This window comes from Dipteris shenzhenensis, chromosome 2 (assembly GCF_047967505.1).
Source record: "Dipteris shenzhenensis isolate YYH24624 ecotype China chromosome 2, Dip_SZ_1.0, whole genome shotgun sequence".
Taxonomy (NCBI): domain Eukaryota; kingdom Viridiplantae; phylum Streptophyta; class Polypodiopsida; order Gleicheniales; family Dipteridaceae; genus Dipteris; species Dipteris shenzhenensis.
Window position 1 is genome coordinate 14,409,970 of NC_141597.1, and position 15,807 is coordinate 14,425,776.

Here is a 15,807-nt window from a genome sequence, read left to right on the forward strand (position 1 = left end):
TGTGCACATCTGTTTGATTTCTACTTCAAAAAGTTGCCTGTCGGAAGGTATTGGAATTAGGGGCACATGCCTACGTGAAGTATGCCAGACTTCGCTGGATTTACAGTCACATGTGTAGGCCAATATTATGAGGTTGCTCAATGGGCAATAAGGGTGGGATGATCCATTGCTGTAGGCATTGATTGGTCAATGGGTACGATCCATTGCTGTAGGTGCTGATTGGTTATCGGGCTCCAACCTGATACCTTGCCTGCTTGTGTATACCAATTGCAAGTGTCAGGCAGGGATTAGACTTTATCCTTTCATCCATTACGAATTTTGGTGCCATGTCAGCTGCTCCCCCTCGAAAGGGCATGCTAATAGACTCATGTGCCCAGGTTGGAAGGCTTCATGGGTGTATTGGATAAAGTAAGCCTCTGTGGACTGAAGCAAAGGGTGTGCTAGGGCCCTTATTGAGTGCTATGCTAAGCTAACTCGAAACTGAAAAACTGAAACACAAAATCCGAAACCCATCGTCGTGGTGGCACTTTGATGGGCTGCAAAGATGTCCCGCGGTGGAGAATGTGGTCTCCTAGACCTATATATTCTGATGGCCTATGTTCAAGAGTGAAGCCTCGTCTCTACATTGATTTAGAGTTGCACTCGTGTCATAGAGTCCTTGTTCCTCTTCACAAGCTATCTTGCCTAACATGAATCATTTCTTATTTCTAGGTTTGATTTCTTTATTTGAAATAGGATACAATATGGTGCGATGCAGATTGTCATGAGATAGGCCAGGCATCGATCGTGCGTGGTGTGGTCACTTTGCGTGTCGTGGGTAGCCTCTCCATGTGTGTGGTCACTCTTCGTGTCGTGGGTGGTCTTTGGAGGTGTGCCTCGAGGAGAGAGAGATGTTCAAAGATCTACTCTAACACCCACAAAACACACACACGCACATTGTGATTGCAAAGAGAGACATGCTAACACAACAACAAGGCCAAGGCCTTGGCTTTTCCACAGGTTTGGATCACCCATTTCTGCAGCATCATCCTCATTGCCTTCAACTGCGAGCTCCTTCTGTTGTTACTTCTTCATCTTCTTCTTTTTCTTCTTCTGTGTTGAAAAACCCAAAACCCCTCCCTCACCACCATAGCTTCTTCGCGACCTGTGCCCCTGGCCTCGAGCACCTCGTCGCTGCCGAACTCTCCTCCCCCCCCATCTCTGCTTCCGACGTCCAAATCGGTTCCTCTGGTGTCTCCTTCTCCGGCGCGCTCCTCACCGCCTTCAACGCCAACCTCTGGCTCCGCTGCGCGATCCGTGTCTTGGTCCAACTCGCTTCCTCCCCCCTTCCCCCCCGACGAGGTCGCCAGATCGACCCCATCTACGAGTTCGTGCGAGAATCCGTCGATTGGCCGACCCTGCTGGTAGAGAACGATTTTGCCAATAATGAGCAGCTGCAGGTGGTAAAGAGGGCGCCTAAGAAGGGGAATGCAGCAGCGACCAGCGGAGCTGTTGTTCATGGATTGCGGGGGACTGACAAACGCCCTGGAGGATTCAACAAATGGAAGTTCAGAAGCTTTGCGGTGCAGACAAGAACGCACGACTGTTTGCAAGTCGACAATTCTATGTTTGCATCCGTCCGAGCGAAGGATGCGATATGCGACTCCATTCGGAAAGCTTGCGGTGGCTGCAGACCTGATCCTCCTGAAGACGGAGGAGCTACAGCCGACGTGCCCCTTTTTCTGTCTCTTTACAAAAATCATGCGTCCTTATACAGGGACATGAGCGGTATAAGTTTACACAGGAGAGGGTACAGGGATGTCATGCACCGAGCGAGCTTGAATGAAGCTGTCGCTGCTGGTGTGCTAACCATCGCCGGGTGGAATCCCCGAATTCCAGGCTTTGGAGCTTGCAACCAAACTGCTCTTTCGCAAGGCATGTCTTTATTGGATCCCATGTGTGGCTCAGGAACTTTACTCATTGAGGCAGCACTGATGGCATGTAATAGAGCGCCTGGCTTAATGCGCTCGCGTTGGCCTTTCCAGGTGACGTGCATTTATTCTCGAGTCTTCGTGTCAGCGTTTTCCATAGCTACACATGTAGACGTCGAGAGGACTACTGAATGGAGGTTGTGAATTTCAGGAATCACTATGCATAGGAATCTTCCACGCATGGCTTTTGCTTGCACTAAACATTACTATTTGGTTTAGTTTTCTGTGAATTTCTTTATTCATCTAATCGACCATTTTGCAGACCTGGCATGATTTTGATGAACATCTATGGAGGGCTTGTCAGGACGATGCTGCGACAGCTAAAATTTGTCCACCAGATGGGCTTAGACTTTTTGGCAACGATATTCATCAAGGCGCACTTTCTTTGTGCATGAAAGATGCAAAATCTGCCGGAGTGCATGATCTTCTTGAGCTTTGCTGCAAGGATTGCAGGGATTATATGCCTCCAACGAAGCCTTCCTTAGTGGTGGTTAATCCTCCCTGGGGTACCCGGCTTGGAATGAACAGGTGAGATATGAATGCCTTGCTTTCCTGGAGGCATACCTTTTCGTGGGAAATTTTCAATAGGTAACACACGCAGTATTTATATGCCAAAAACTTGTCCTTTATTTGGTTTTCTTTTGTTTGACAAAATTCTGACCCCGCACTTGTTTTGCTTTGAGTACAGAAATGAAGAATACGAAGATGTCATCCCCATATGGCAAGGCCTCGGGCAGTTTTTAAAGCAGAGATGCAACCGTGCAGATGTCTATGTTCTTAGTGGAAATTCATTGGCAACTAGAGGTCTGCGGATGAGAACGGACAAGAAATGGTCAATTACTGTTGGGGGTATAGATTGCAAATTGTTGCACTATTACGTTCTGCCCCCCAAAAGTACAATCAATGCTGAGGATTTGTGAGCATACACGGAACGTGTCTTGTGTGTATGAATGATCATCATTATCTCATACCGATTAATCGTTGCGAAGTCCTTGCTCACTGTTTTCTTCCATGTAATGAATTCTGTCGTGATATTGAGGAGCGATTTGAGGGTGCAAGGCCCTTTGTAGCATACAGCTTAACCAGTTGTTAGAGATGTAGAAATGCTGATAATGATTGTAAGGCATAACGGGAGTTTTAATGATTGCATGGCATATGGTTATTTTGGAGCCCAATGCAATTGTAATGTGATGTGCTGGATCATAGCGCATCCAGTCGTAAGTTTAGATATTAGTATTGCAGTTGAGAAAGCAAAGCTTTTGTGTTTGCTTATTGCAGACAACACGGCCAAGTATTGCCTTGCCCAATTGCAGCGTGCAGAAAGACAGCAAGGTTATGCAAGCCAATAAACCATCCCCCACTTTTAGGCTAAGAGCTGAGCTAAAACTTGGTCAGGCTAAATACAAGAAAGCCACTCCAGTTGTCATATCTGGTCTTGTGTGAGGAGAAGGTTACGTGAACTTCATAAAGGATAATCAGTAACATGCTGAACTGGAAGCTTTTAATGCATTACGGTGCTCTCTAAAGTAGAGTGCAAAGATACAAATGGAAAGTTGTTAGAGGGCCTCCCTGCGCCAGCCAGTGGTGCTTGGGGAGCCCTACTAGCAGGATCCTTTTGCAGCCCCGCGCTGCTAAAATGCTGAGTGATGCCACTTTCCTGGCAGTGCACTGCTGCCCTGGCTGCCTGGATTTTCCAGATTCCAGCCCAGCATTCCACTGCTGGACTGGCTAAATGGAGCCTCATTCTCTGAAACTGCCAAGGCGGGCCTTCATTCCCGAGTGCTGGGGACCTGCAAAGCAAGTTACAGGAGGTGCAGCTGGTTGGCTCCTGCCTGCAGTTCATCAATCCAGAGACGCGGGGACGTGCTTCCCTTGAAATGAGGAAATGCTGAATGGGCAGCCTCCCCAGCCTCAGTGAGACGCGGGGAGGCCCTCTTAGAGCAGGGAGGATGCATGTGGGGAATGAACCAAGGAAAGGCATATTGTTCCAACATAGTTTATCCCATCTAAGTGTCTTGGGTGAAGTACTTTCCCCAAGCCGATGGGACTTGGACCATTGTGAAACTCCTTCCCTGTAGTTACGCCCATTGTACTTGTTGTGTGGTCACAATTGTACATGGGTGCCTTCGTGTGGAGGGTGTGATTTACCAATGATTTCCTTGTTTGCCTAAGTATTGATGCACGTGTAGATCTGTAAGGGGATTAAGTGATGGAGATGCACTCCGGCTTGAAGGCAAAAAATTGAAGGTGCTTCTAGGTGAGCTTCAATTGAGCTGTTTTATTTGTGTGAATTGTTGCCTCATCTTTTTATTGCTTGTACTTTGAATAGAGGTTTTCTTTTTTGGGGGGCAAAGAAAAGAATGTTTGAAAAGCCAACCAATACAAGTCAGCAATCCTAAAGGCGCTGATCATGGGAAACAAAATTAGAAAACCGGCTGGTTTCCAAAGAACCCAGCCTATTGCGTAGGGAATCTCTGGTACAGGGCTAACAATCAAGGCGGAGGACTATACAGCCAATGAGTCCCTGATGGAGTGAAAACATAAAAAATACCAGCAGGGCCAAGCCTTGCGGAAATGTTCTTGACGTTCGGTGGCCCCTCTAGATCCCGACATCTTGCGCTCCCAAATGGTGCGTAGGGTGTAATGATGTCCTACAAGATGGTGACCAATGTGGTTCACCAGGTTGCAACAAGCAATCTATACATTCCACGCCGTAATACAGGCCATTGGTTCCCATACTCTATCCTTCGGAGAAGAGAGAGGGCAACTTTGGTTGGAGGAATTGCCTCATGTAGCTTGATTTTGTGGATGCTCTGTCCATGTATCCTGTAGGATGGGGAGACCTTGTTGATGGAGAAGGCATGGGCCTCCTCTGTCAACTAGTAGTCATGCCCTCAGTGAAGTCCCTCTAAATTCTCTACATCCGATCTACAATTCATAGGGACCCCATCTGAGCACTGAGGCAGCTCCAGTGACCAACTAAAAGATGTCATAAATCTTTAGTGGCCGTAGGTTGGACCACATGTGCGTCTAGATTCTCGACTTGATCTCCTGGGACACTTGTTGTTTCACCAATGTTTCTCTTTGGTAGTCCAAGCTAAGGACTCTACTTGAAGGCATTGTCTTATGTGGTGTTGTGCAAGAGAAAAAGGCTACTGTCTCCACGCAATCTGAGTGACCTTCTAGCCCACTAGAATCACACACTTGCATCTCACTAGACCTCGTAGAGAGGACGACCTTCCTAGAGTCAAAGGCGCATCGTGATTCGAGATATGACGAGGGTTGATGAGCCACTCCTTGCCCAAATAGCCTACTATCCTCATCATTTGCCAATGAATCAAATCCAGACTCCCATCCATCTCTGGGTCTCTCGTTCATTGGTCGGAGGAGCCCTCCTAGCCCCACTCGGAAGAAATTAGTCCTACCACGCTTAATCATAATCCTCAAGGGTGCCCCTATCTTGGACAACTGAACCAAGGCACCCTATCCTGGAGAACTGAGTCAACTATCGACTAACTGCCCAGGTTTGGAGTGTTGTGCGCCATGACTCAAGAATGGCTGCGTAAATCTCCCTCATCTGTTGGCTTGCCCCTCAGAGATGAGAGATGGCATCCAACCGTGCCTCTGCCTTTCTGGGGAGCCTGCTCCAAGTCCCGAAAGAGGTGGTTGGACCACTGTTCCATTGTGACGAACTTACATAAGTCCACTTACTGAGCATGTGACCATCTTGGTATCTTCGAATGCCAAATAAGAGGCTAGTAATGAAACTCCTCCTTGCATCGAGGCTGAGCCCGGATGAGGCCTTCTACCAACCGTTGCCAAATCTTGTGGAGAATCTGCATTAGTGGGGAGCCCTTGTGAGAGGGGCCTTTGAGAAGATCCACCCATGAGACTATTGCCCTCCTATTGCCACTGACCACCTGTGAATGGGGAATTCCTGAGAACCACCGTTGGAGTAGGAGCTTCCATGGTTCTATGCCTAGGGTGAGACCACACATAATTAGCTTGCCAAGGGGGCTCTACTTTGCATCTCAAGGTCAATATGCCCAATCCTCTGAGTTTAGGAGCTTCTAGGGTTTTGTGCCTAGGGTGAGACCACACATAACTAGATTGCCAAGGGGCCTCTACTCTGCATCTTTAGGTCAATGATGCCCAATCCTCCGAGTTATTGGGGCATGATCATTGTCTGCCATGTAACTGTCTATGGTGTTCCATGTATCTCAGTCTATGGTGTTCCTTGTGCCATCTAATGTTGACCATATGAAGTTACACACCAAGCACCTGAGCTACCCCATGCAACCCCTATGAAAACACCAACAAGAGGCTATGTACTAGGTTGTAGCGAGGCCACTAGGGAGTCACCTACTAGGGAGGGTTTGGTTGAGCTCCAGTAGAGGAGCTTGTGTCAGCACACACTCTCTAAAGCCGGGGCTATTTGATGCTTTATTAAAATGTCTATACCCACTTGTCTGCCTCAGCGGGATCCAATGAAAGCCAATGTCAGCCCCCAATCGTGGATCTCTTGAATGTCCTTTGTCATTGTAAGGAAGCCAATAGATTTGGTCCAGTTAATTATAGGTCCGGATGCTATGCAATAAACATCAAATGCCTACCTGACCGCCTCTAGGCTTGCTATTGAACCCTCCACGTAAAGGGCAGTGTCATCTGCAAACTCCAGGACCGATGCTCCTCTTCTTGTCAAATTAGGAGCCTCATCCTAGTGAGGTCTACAGTCTGAGAGCATAAAAATTAGCCTAGCACCTCAGCTACAAAGAGGAACAAGAAAGGGGCAAGGGGGCATCTCTGTCGAACCGAGCAAGTGAGAGAGAAGACCTCACCCATATAGCCACCAATAAGGTTTTGACTGGAACTCGTTGCATACAAAGGTTGAAACACCTCTGATCCACCAGTTTGAGAATCCTAGTCTCCGCATAGTGTCCTCCAAGAAGGACCACTCCACCGTGTCATAGGCCTTTCCAAAATCCAAGAGAAGGATCGCAAGTGGCTGAGACTCCTCCCTGGCCCACCAGTCCACTATATCCCAGAAGGTGAAAATGTTGTCTAGGAGGCTGAACTCTTGAACAAAACCTATTTGCATATCATGAATAACGCCCATTAATTGGGGCCCATATGCAAACTCAAGACTTTGGCTGAGATCTTGTACGTGGTGTCCAGTAGAGTGATCAGTCTCTTGTCCCCCGCCACCCTTTGGGATCAAACGTATGCATCCACGACTTAGAGACTGTGGAATTGAGCCTGAGTCGAAAATCTCCTAGAAGTCACGGGTGTGCCGAAAGTCAACATCTTCCATGGATTTCTTACTACTGGCTGTGATTTGTCGAAACTACTAGTTCTGCAGGGAGTTTTCTTGTCGACTGGACATTATTAGCACGGGAAATGTGATGCGATTGGTTTATTAACTGCCAAGAACTTTTGTTTCTATGCTATGGTTCGCTGCTGAGATGAATTCTTCAATTCCCGACCATCGTGGAGTCTCCTTTTGTGGTGCTTAGATGCTTGCATTTATCACGAGTTTGGATGAAGCCTTCGTTTCTAGTGCTCTTTCGTCTGTTGCTACGTTCTTCTAGGGTACTATCTCAGAAGCCACGGGTCGATTTATCATGCACTGCCTCTCAGCAGATGAAATTTGAAGCTTTTTCTCTCTGAGCGGTTTTCCGATGTTGCTACCCGTGTTTGACATTCTTTGCTTGGGGCAACCTCTCCTTTAGTCCATTACGTGGGAGGTCTCTCTGATGATGATTGCCATTTCATTCTACTTGGTTGCTAGAATAAGCAGCAACTCTGTTTAATCTTATGCAAAGGAGTATGAGTTGGTGTGGCTGCTGCATATGCTGCGCCGATTCCTTAACATCCCCAAATGCATGATCGTTGTGGTTCTCAGCCTGATGGTCTTCAGTTCTCACCTTGGTCCAACCAAGGCTATGAGGATCTTCAAAGCCCTCACTCGGCTTCTGTGAGGTCACGGTGCTACAATCTCCTCTGGCGACTCGTTTCTTCTTTTCATTTTCTTCGCATCGTTCTTCCTTTTGGCTAAAGTGTGAAGGGTGGCTTATATGTTGACACGTGGCAATAGTTGGAACCTTGGAAAAAGGATTTATTCTTAGGTATTGCAATTGGTCAACCATCACGTTGACCAGCCTTCTTATGCTTTTTCTAATCAGGAATTTCTTACCGTACATTTTTTGGGAGAAGTGATGATCCTATGAGTGCCTTTCGATTTGGAGGAGGATGAGCGTGGTTGTGCTCACGTGTGGCTACATATCAATAATAGGCTTCTTTGCCATTTTGGTGAAGCCTTGATGGCAAAGTCATTATGTGAATCTATGGAGAAGTCACTTTCATAGTGATGTATATTTTTTGACTCTTATTATGTTTGTATCCTCATTGAAATTATCTCTCTCTTATCCAAGAATAGACGCTTCCATGTTTATATGACATTGGCAAGACCTTCCTATAAAATCATATATGGATTTATGTAAGTAGAGACATTGATGCTACAGGATGCATTACATCTATAGAGTCATTCTCAAGAGTCATCAACACACTACCCTCTTTATATAGTGAGTTGCATTATTACCATGTCTCTTTTAAAATCCAAAACCTTGGAAATAAGCCTGTAGTAACTGATAAACGCTTTCCCAAATTTCTATCAATTGATGAATATACAATACTTCACCCTGTTTGTATTGAGGGGGAGTGTTGAGAATTAGACATCGGGTTGATTAGAGGGGTCTAAATCCACATTGACATGATTGGTATAAGTGGATATTGGATACGTGTTGGATGTGGATGATGGAGACTTGGTCCTATTTAGTGGGTGGACATGCCCTTGTATTGTGTGGATCAACTTAGCCCTCCATTTAGAGGGTGATAGCTAATCTAACCTTGATTGGATCCTATTGTGTTGGTCTCACCATGTTCTTCTCTCCTTCTCCCACATGAGCTTTCCATTCTTCCATTGGGCACTCCAGATTTCAACAAAACAAAGACTACCAAGAAGTCTAACTTTGCCTCTCACCACGGGTCCATACCATTGATCCCGAAAGTACGCTGCTCCCACATGCTCCTCTTAGGCATTGGCATTTTCGTGAAAGAGGCTCCTCCTTGCTTGTCCTTCTCAGGTTGTTGAAGTCACCTCCAACAATCCAAGAGTCCACAATAGGAAGGCTCTCCGTCAACCATCTCCAAAAAGAAAGGCGCTACTATTGAGAAGTAGAAGAGTAAATGTTCAAAATGCTAATCTTGGAGTCACATGAGCGTAATCCCATCCAAACAACCCTCAACTCACACTGGTTGTATACATTCAAAACCAATACCCATGTGAGAGAAATACAAACCCCTGCACTCCTACCTCCTATGGAAAACCACAACTTTGGGCCTCTCCCTGGGAGGAGATGGTGTTATGTAGCATAGGTTGCTCTATATTCATTTTCGTCATCGTGCTCGTAGACATGGGTGAGTGGTTGCATCTGCCACCATTGAGGGCCGATACATTGATTGTTGCCATGTATGGTTGCTTTCTTTGCTAGCCATGTGTAGCTTGTGTCGCAACATTTTGTAGATGAATAGATATTGATTGTGCAAATGGCAACTTAGGAGTTAGCAAGGAGGCAAATCCTTACCAAAGCTCTCAAAAACCTTAGAATGACACAAAACTCATGAACTAAACCTTACAAAACTATAGGAAATGAATGAGAGGAACAAAGGAGGAGAACCTTTCAAAACTTGTAAAAAACTAAAAAATGAACCTTAGAGAATCTCAAAAACCACTCAAAGACCCCTCTCAAAAAACATAATCACTCAAAGAATGATAAATAGAGCTTTGAAGGATAGAATCAAAATCCTTCTAAATTGAAATGGAGAGGAAGAAGAGATCTACAAGATGAGCTAAATGAGTGATGAAGATCCCTCTTGAAGGAGGGCTTGTATCTAGACTGAAGCAAAGGGTTTTGCCTTGACCTTAATGGAGCAAGCTTTTTCATTCTCTCACACTAGATAGAGCATGGATGGCTTTGATACGATATTGAACGATCGGGGGGAGAGATTGCTAACTGTACACTATGCATTGTATACGATGTTGTATTGAACATAAAGATGAATATATATATTAAGGTCAAGGTTAGGTTTTGAACCTATGCTCTATATCTATGGTGCAATTCTCACCATTCTTAACATCAAGTAGGCTATAAATTTCTGCTTGCTATGAGTTGCCATTTATTGGTAGTGGGAGCAACCCCTACAAGGTATTATTAAATTGATGTATCCCCTATAAGTTACTATAAACTAGTAGCAGGAGCAGCCTATATCGTGGGATTAGTCCAAAAAATTCATGTAAACCTATAGGAAGTTGTTTTTCAAACCTAGTCATGGAGCAATCTGAGTTTTCAGCAAATACAACATCTCAATTGATAAAATCCTTTGAGTGTAGGGATGGTCGAGACTATATTCTTGCTTTCAATACTATAAACAACAAATATGCATTTCATGGCCTTGTCATCTAGATCATCTCTATATTGAGGCACATACACATATTGTCGAGTTCCCCCATACTCCGAGTAAGACTTTCTGAGCAAAGGAGGAATCCATCCAATTTTGAGTCGTATGACAAAAATAGTTTCATAAACATTTATTCCACATTGCAAAACCACTTGCTTGTAGCATCTGCACCTCTTCTTGTTGCAAGCATGTCCCCTCATCAATGGGACAAACTCTAGGCGTAGGACCTGGCACTCCCACAATTGTCTTTCATTGACAATCAGGAGTGAATATTATAAATATTGCAAAACTAAATAAATCCCTCCGTTGTGCCTCCAGGATATCTGCGTCGCCCCCCAAAGCATGGTGCAAGCACTCCCAAAGCAATCTTACCCTCTCTTCACAAATGTATCGTCTACATAGGCTACCTTGTCGATGCAACCTACCAAAGCAAGTCATCTTTCTGTTAGGCTCAGTTCTTCTTTGAATCACCCACATTGTTTTTGGCACCTTTCTCTCCTCCACCATGACCTCATTGGGCCCTTCTTTGTGGCTAGATTGATTGTGTTGCTAGTTCTGGTCTATGATTATCCTCATCCAGTAGTTCATCAGGATTTGCAATCACTGGCCTTTTCTTCTGGACACTGCATTGATAGTCACTCATTTGCTACATACTATCTTTAGCCACACCCATCTTGTGCATAGAAGCATTTACCATATCAACCAATCACTTTCAAGATGATGAACTAGCACCTCTATAAAGTACTCAGCCATATCAACCATGTCAGGGCCATAGCTATAGTTGAACCATTTTAGATATGCACTATATTTTACACTCTAAAGAATGGCCATGGATAAATCTGCATCACTGGCCTCAAACAGAGAGATACATTCTTTGCACTAAAAACTCCCTCATGCTTGCATGCTGGTAGGAACAAAGATACCTAAATCATCTTGTGAAACAAACCAAGAGCCCAAGTGAAATGCTCTAGTGTCCCACCAAGCCAACCACGTCTCCAGTGCAGGAATCTCACCTTGAACATCATGACCTGCATGCCAAAATTTCCTAAGCTCATTCTTGCACATGTCAACAACATTGGCAGATGGTGCATTCCTCCATTTCGTGCAAAGCGATTTGTGCTCCTCCTACGAGGATGGCCTTATGCACTTATATGTGTGACGCACCATGTTCTGTTCCCCGTGGAAAACACAACTTCTCTCCCTATTTGGATCGTTTTTCTTTGCTCCACCAAAGTACACATTTCGTACTGCAAGCCAATTTGCATTTGCCTCATCTACCATAAAGCCTATGAACTCAGGTTTTGCAAACCCCTTGTTTTCAACGTCATTTAGCATTTTCCAAAATTCATCCTGGGAAAATCTATCCTCAACCCTGAACTCACATGTTGCAATGGTCAAGAGCTCACACACAAAAGGATCATACACATGTGCTGACATTGTTGGCCAACCGAGAACTCTGTGAACATGATCAAAATGCACCCACATTTTTTCCAAGTTTCCCTTGGTCTCATTTTGTTGACGAGGTCAACACCACTTCTTGGACCCTTGGTGGACATTTGAAACACATGGGGTTGGTGTTGTGCACCCAATTGACCTAGAAACAAAACACTGTGTATGAAAGGATATCTGCACTTCTTCTTGAGTTCCAAGACGGCCTCAAGTCCTTTAGATGTTAAACACTGTGCCTTTTTATCATGTTCTTAGCACTTCTCAATCCGTTTATTACTGGACAACGGAGTGGCATACCCTAGCAACTTGATGAACTGATCCTCCCCAATCTCTGTATTCTCTTAAGATGAATCACCCATAAGCATATCCAAAATCATGTCCCTAGCCACACTTAACTCCAGCTGCTTTGGTGTTGCAAAAGGATTCATCTTCGCTCTTGATACCGACATTTCCTTAACGCTATCAACATCTACCCTACCGGTACCCTCTTTGTAAGGATGAAGGTGATTTCCAAGATCTATTGCACATCTGGTGGTGTTCTCGTAATCTTTTGGAATGCAATAGTATAAAACTGTCAGACAAGTGGAAACACACTCTGGAGCTTGAGCACAATGGCGATAAGTTAGATTTCCATCCTATGCTCTAATCAATCCCACATTACAAATATGTTTCATTCTCCCTTTCCATTGACTTTCATTTGGAAGATGAATTCTAGAGAAGTACAAACAGTTGAGATTGATGCATTGTAGGTGCCCTGCACATCTACTAAAATGCACCGCCCCATCAAAACAATCACTACTGCACGTCACATAGTCAATCCATGGATGGTAGTCATGCTTTCGTTCCATCCCATGCATGGAACTCTTCTTTCCACAGGGAGGTAGCTCAAAAGCAACATATCCATCGTAGATCTTTGGCAACTCTTCAACTTGCATGATATTTGCAACATTATGTAGAGTAGTATGCAAACTAGTGCTCAAAGAAAGCCCACGAATCAACTCAAGAACACTAGTGCAAGACTTACTATTCTTATTGTTGTCCTTGTCTACATCTATATGCACTTTGGAGGTGGATTCATATTTCAAAACTTGGTAGCTCTTGTTGAATTCAGGATCCAAATGGTACCCGTTCTCTCCATTGTGCAGCAGAACTGGTTCGAGCTTTATACCTTCAACATACAGTCCCAAAGGCTTTAGATTCATAGGTGTATCTTGCAAGTCAAATGATTCACACAAGGTTTCAACAGAAATCTCTGTTGTGTCCTCCTTGAAGACCAAGATCATCTTTTGCTGAACTTTAGGGTCGAAAAAGGTAATCTTCGTACTCATCTTGTCATTAAAGTGATCACAGCAGAAGTAGCACAATAGAGAAATGTGTTGCAAGGACTTAGAAGAGTAGAGAATGCAATAGAAGTGGGACACGAGAAAAATAGAAGTGGGGTAGGAGCACAATGTGTTGCAAGAAGAAGCTGGTAGAAGGAAGTGAAGCTAGCCATAGATAGCTCTCATGAAAAGCAACTGGCCAAAGGTAGCTCTCATGACATGCAACTGCCCATAACTCACCAACTCCATAGAATAATGTTAACAAGGATGACGGCCACGAATAGTTACTCAGCCCACCATTCCATAAAAACAGCCTAACAAGCATGTCTCCAGAGGAAGGTATATTCCAACATGCATGTTATAAGTTTAAAACCAAAGATCTTATAAGTTATAAACCAATGAGATAAAGAGGCCAATAAAATAATGAGGCAATAAGTTAATAATTTAAAAGCTAATAAGTCAATAAACTAAAAGCTAATAAGTTAATAAGTTAAAAGCTAATAAGTTAATAATTTAAAAGCTAATAAGTAAATAATTCAAAAGCTAATAAAAAAGCTAAAAGCTAATAGGTTAAAAGCAAATAAGTTAAAAACTAATAATTTAAAAGCTAATAAATAAGTTAATAAGCTAATAACTTAAAAGCAATTAAGGTAAAAGCTAATAAACTAAGAGCTAATAAATAAAAAGCATATAATAAATAAGTATGAAGGCTAATAAGTTAATAATTTAAAAGATAATATAAATAAGTTAATAAGCTTTAATTTAAAACTTCAATAAATGATAATAAATATGTTGATAATAAAACATATTAAATAAGTTAACTAGTTAAATAAGATACTTGCTAATCAATAAAATAAGTTGAATAAGTTCAAAAAGTAAATAAGTTAAATAGGTCTGAAAGCTATAAAATTTATCATAATTTTGAGATCTGATGTCAAATCAAAATAAAAATTTTCACAAATCCGCCATCGTAAATATTTCCCTCAAGCATTGATTCTTTGATGACTATATTGTGAAAAGAATTTCAAAGCCAGTGGCATAGTGAGACTCCCCAAATAGTACATGCATAGGTTGAGGGGCCCTTATCCCTAGAAACCCTAATCTCTTCACTACTTATTCTCTATCCTTTCTCATTTGCCCTTTTCCACTTTGCAACCTCCTGCACAAGCTTCTTCTCTATTGCTGCTTCCTCTTTATTGCTACGAAGATGTCTTCTTCCATGCCCAAGAGTTATTCTAGAGCAACACGGAGGTAGGCTTCCTTACGAATTCATTCTTGCTTCATCCATTCTCTGGTTTCTTTCCCGAGCTTTTGTTTCTTTCCTGAGTTCTTGTTTCTTGCTTCATCCTTCCCTTAGCTCTAGAGATGGTGCACCAGAGCCTTCCCAAAGCTCAGCCAAGGGGCTGAAATGCCCCATGTTTGGAGCAAAACCATGGTCCAGAGAGGGTGTGCCAGAGCGCCCAATTTGGAGCATGGATTTGCTCTAGACATGGGGAATTTTAGCCCCTGGTTGAGATGAAGCTTAGGGCTAAAATGCCTTAGGTAGAGGCAAAACAAATGCCCCCAGAGAGGGCACATCGATGCACCCTCTCTGGGGGCTTTTTTTTGCCTATGCATGAGGCATTTCAGCCCCAGGCATCAGCTCAACCTCTTTGGGGCCCTTTTTGGACTCAACCAAGGTGAATTTAGCCACTGGCTGAGCTGATGCTTGGTGCTGAAATGCCTCAGGTAGAGGCAAAAAAATGCCCCCAGAGAGGGCGCGTCGACATGCCCTCTTTAGGGGCATTTTTTTTGCCTCTTCTTGAGGCATTTCAGCCACTGGTTGAGCTGATGCTTAGGGCTGAAATGCCTCAGGTAGAGGCTAAAAAATTGCCCCCAGGGTGGGCGCATCGATGCGCCCTCCTTGGGGCATTGTTTTTGCCTCTATCTGAGGCACTTCAGCCCTAGGCATCAGTTCAACCAGGGGCTGAAATCACACTCGCTGAGGCCAAATTTTTTTGTAAGTTGAAGTTCATGAATCTTTGTTTTCTTCAAGTTCATCTTCAAGTTCAGAGATGCAAAGTTTGAAGTTTGAAGCTTCATGCTTCATTTTGGTTTTAAAGATTGGAACTTTTTTGCATTACTATTTCAATGCTTGCATTTATGTTTCAAGCTATTGTTTGTATTTTGTTTGTTTTACATTTTGTAGAAGTGTTGACCGAGAGATTATCCCTCTTGGAGGAGGGGTTTGTTTGTATGAGAATTCACTTTATCTAGAGAGGGGGGAGGATATTCTCCAAAAGATAAGAATATTTTCTTGTTTTCAGTGTCCTCGAGCTCCTTTGTGCAGGCTTATCTCTTATGCCAAGGTGAGAGGGCTAAGGGATGATGTGTCTAGATTGAAAGCCGCCATCGGTAGAGAGGGTTATGTGCAGGAGAAGGGGGCTTTTATTGTTTCTCTTTGGACTTCTAGGTGAGAGGACTACGATGATGAGGCTGTCATGTAGGAATGGGACCCTATATGGGTTTCCATTAATGCAGAGTTTGAGGTTGAGATTGCTTGGCAGGTT

The 15,807-nt window shown here is 43.8% G+C and overlaps 1 protein-coding gene across 1 annotated transcript; it reads left to right on the forward strand.

Annotated features, from left to right (window-relative positions):
* The first annotated feature begins 926 nt into the window (after positions 1 to 926).
* On the forward strand, positions 927 to 3,124 carry LOC147904364 (uncharacterized). The gene is made up of 3 exons (XM_087394119.1): positions 927 to 2,024; positions 2,233 to 2,498; positions 2,659 to 3,124. The coding sequence occupies exons 1-3, from the start codon at positions 957 to 959 to the stop codon at positions 2,888 to 2,890; spliced, it is 1,566 nt and encodes a 521-aa protein (XP_087250245.1). The 5' UTR covers positions 927 to 956; the 3' UTR covers positions 2,891 to 3,124.
* Positions 3,125 to 15,807: the final 12,683 nt, after the last annotated feature.

Coding starts and splice junctions, on each gene's coding strand:
- LOC147904364 (XM_087394119.1), top strand. CDS start 957: ATGCTAACACAACAACAAGGCCAAGGCCTTGGCTTTTCCACAGGTTTG. Junction 2,025..2,232: donor GCTCGCGTTGGCCTTTCCAG/GTGACGTGCATT, acceptor ACCATTTTGCAG/ACCTGGCATGATTTTGATGA. Junction 2,499..2,658: donor ACCCGGCTTGGAATGAACAG/GTGAGATATGAA, acceptor CTTTGAGTACAG/AAATGAAGAATACGAAGATG.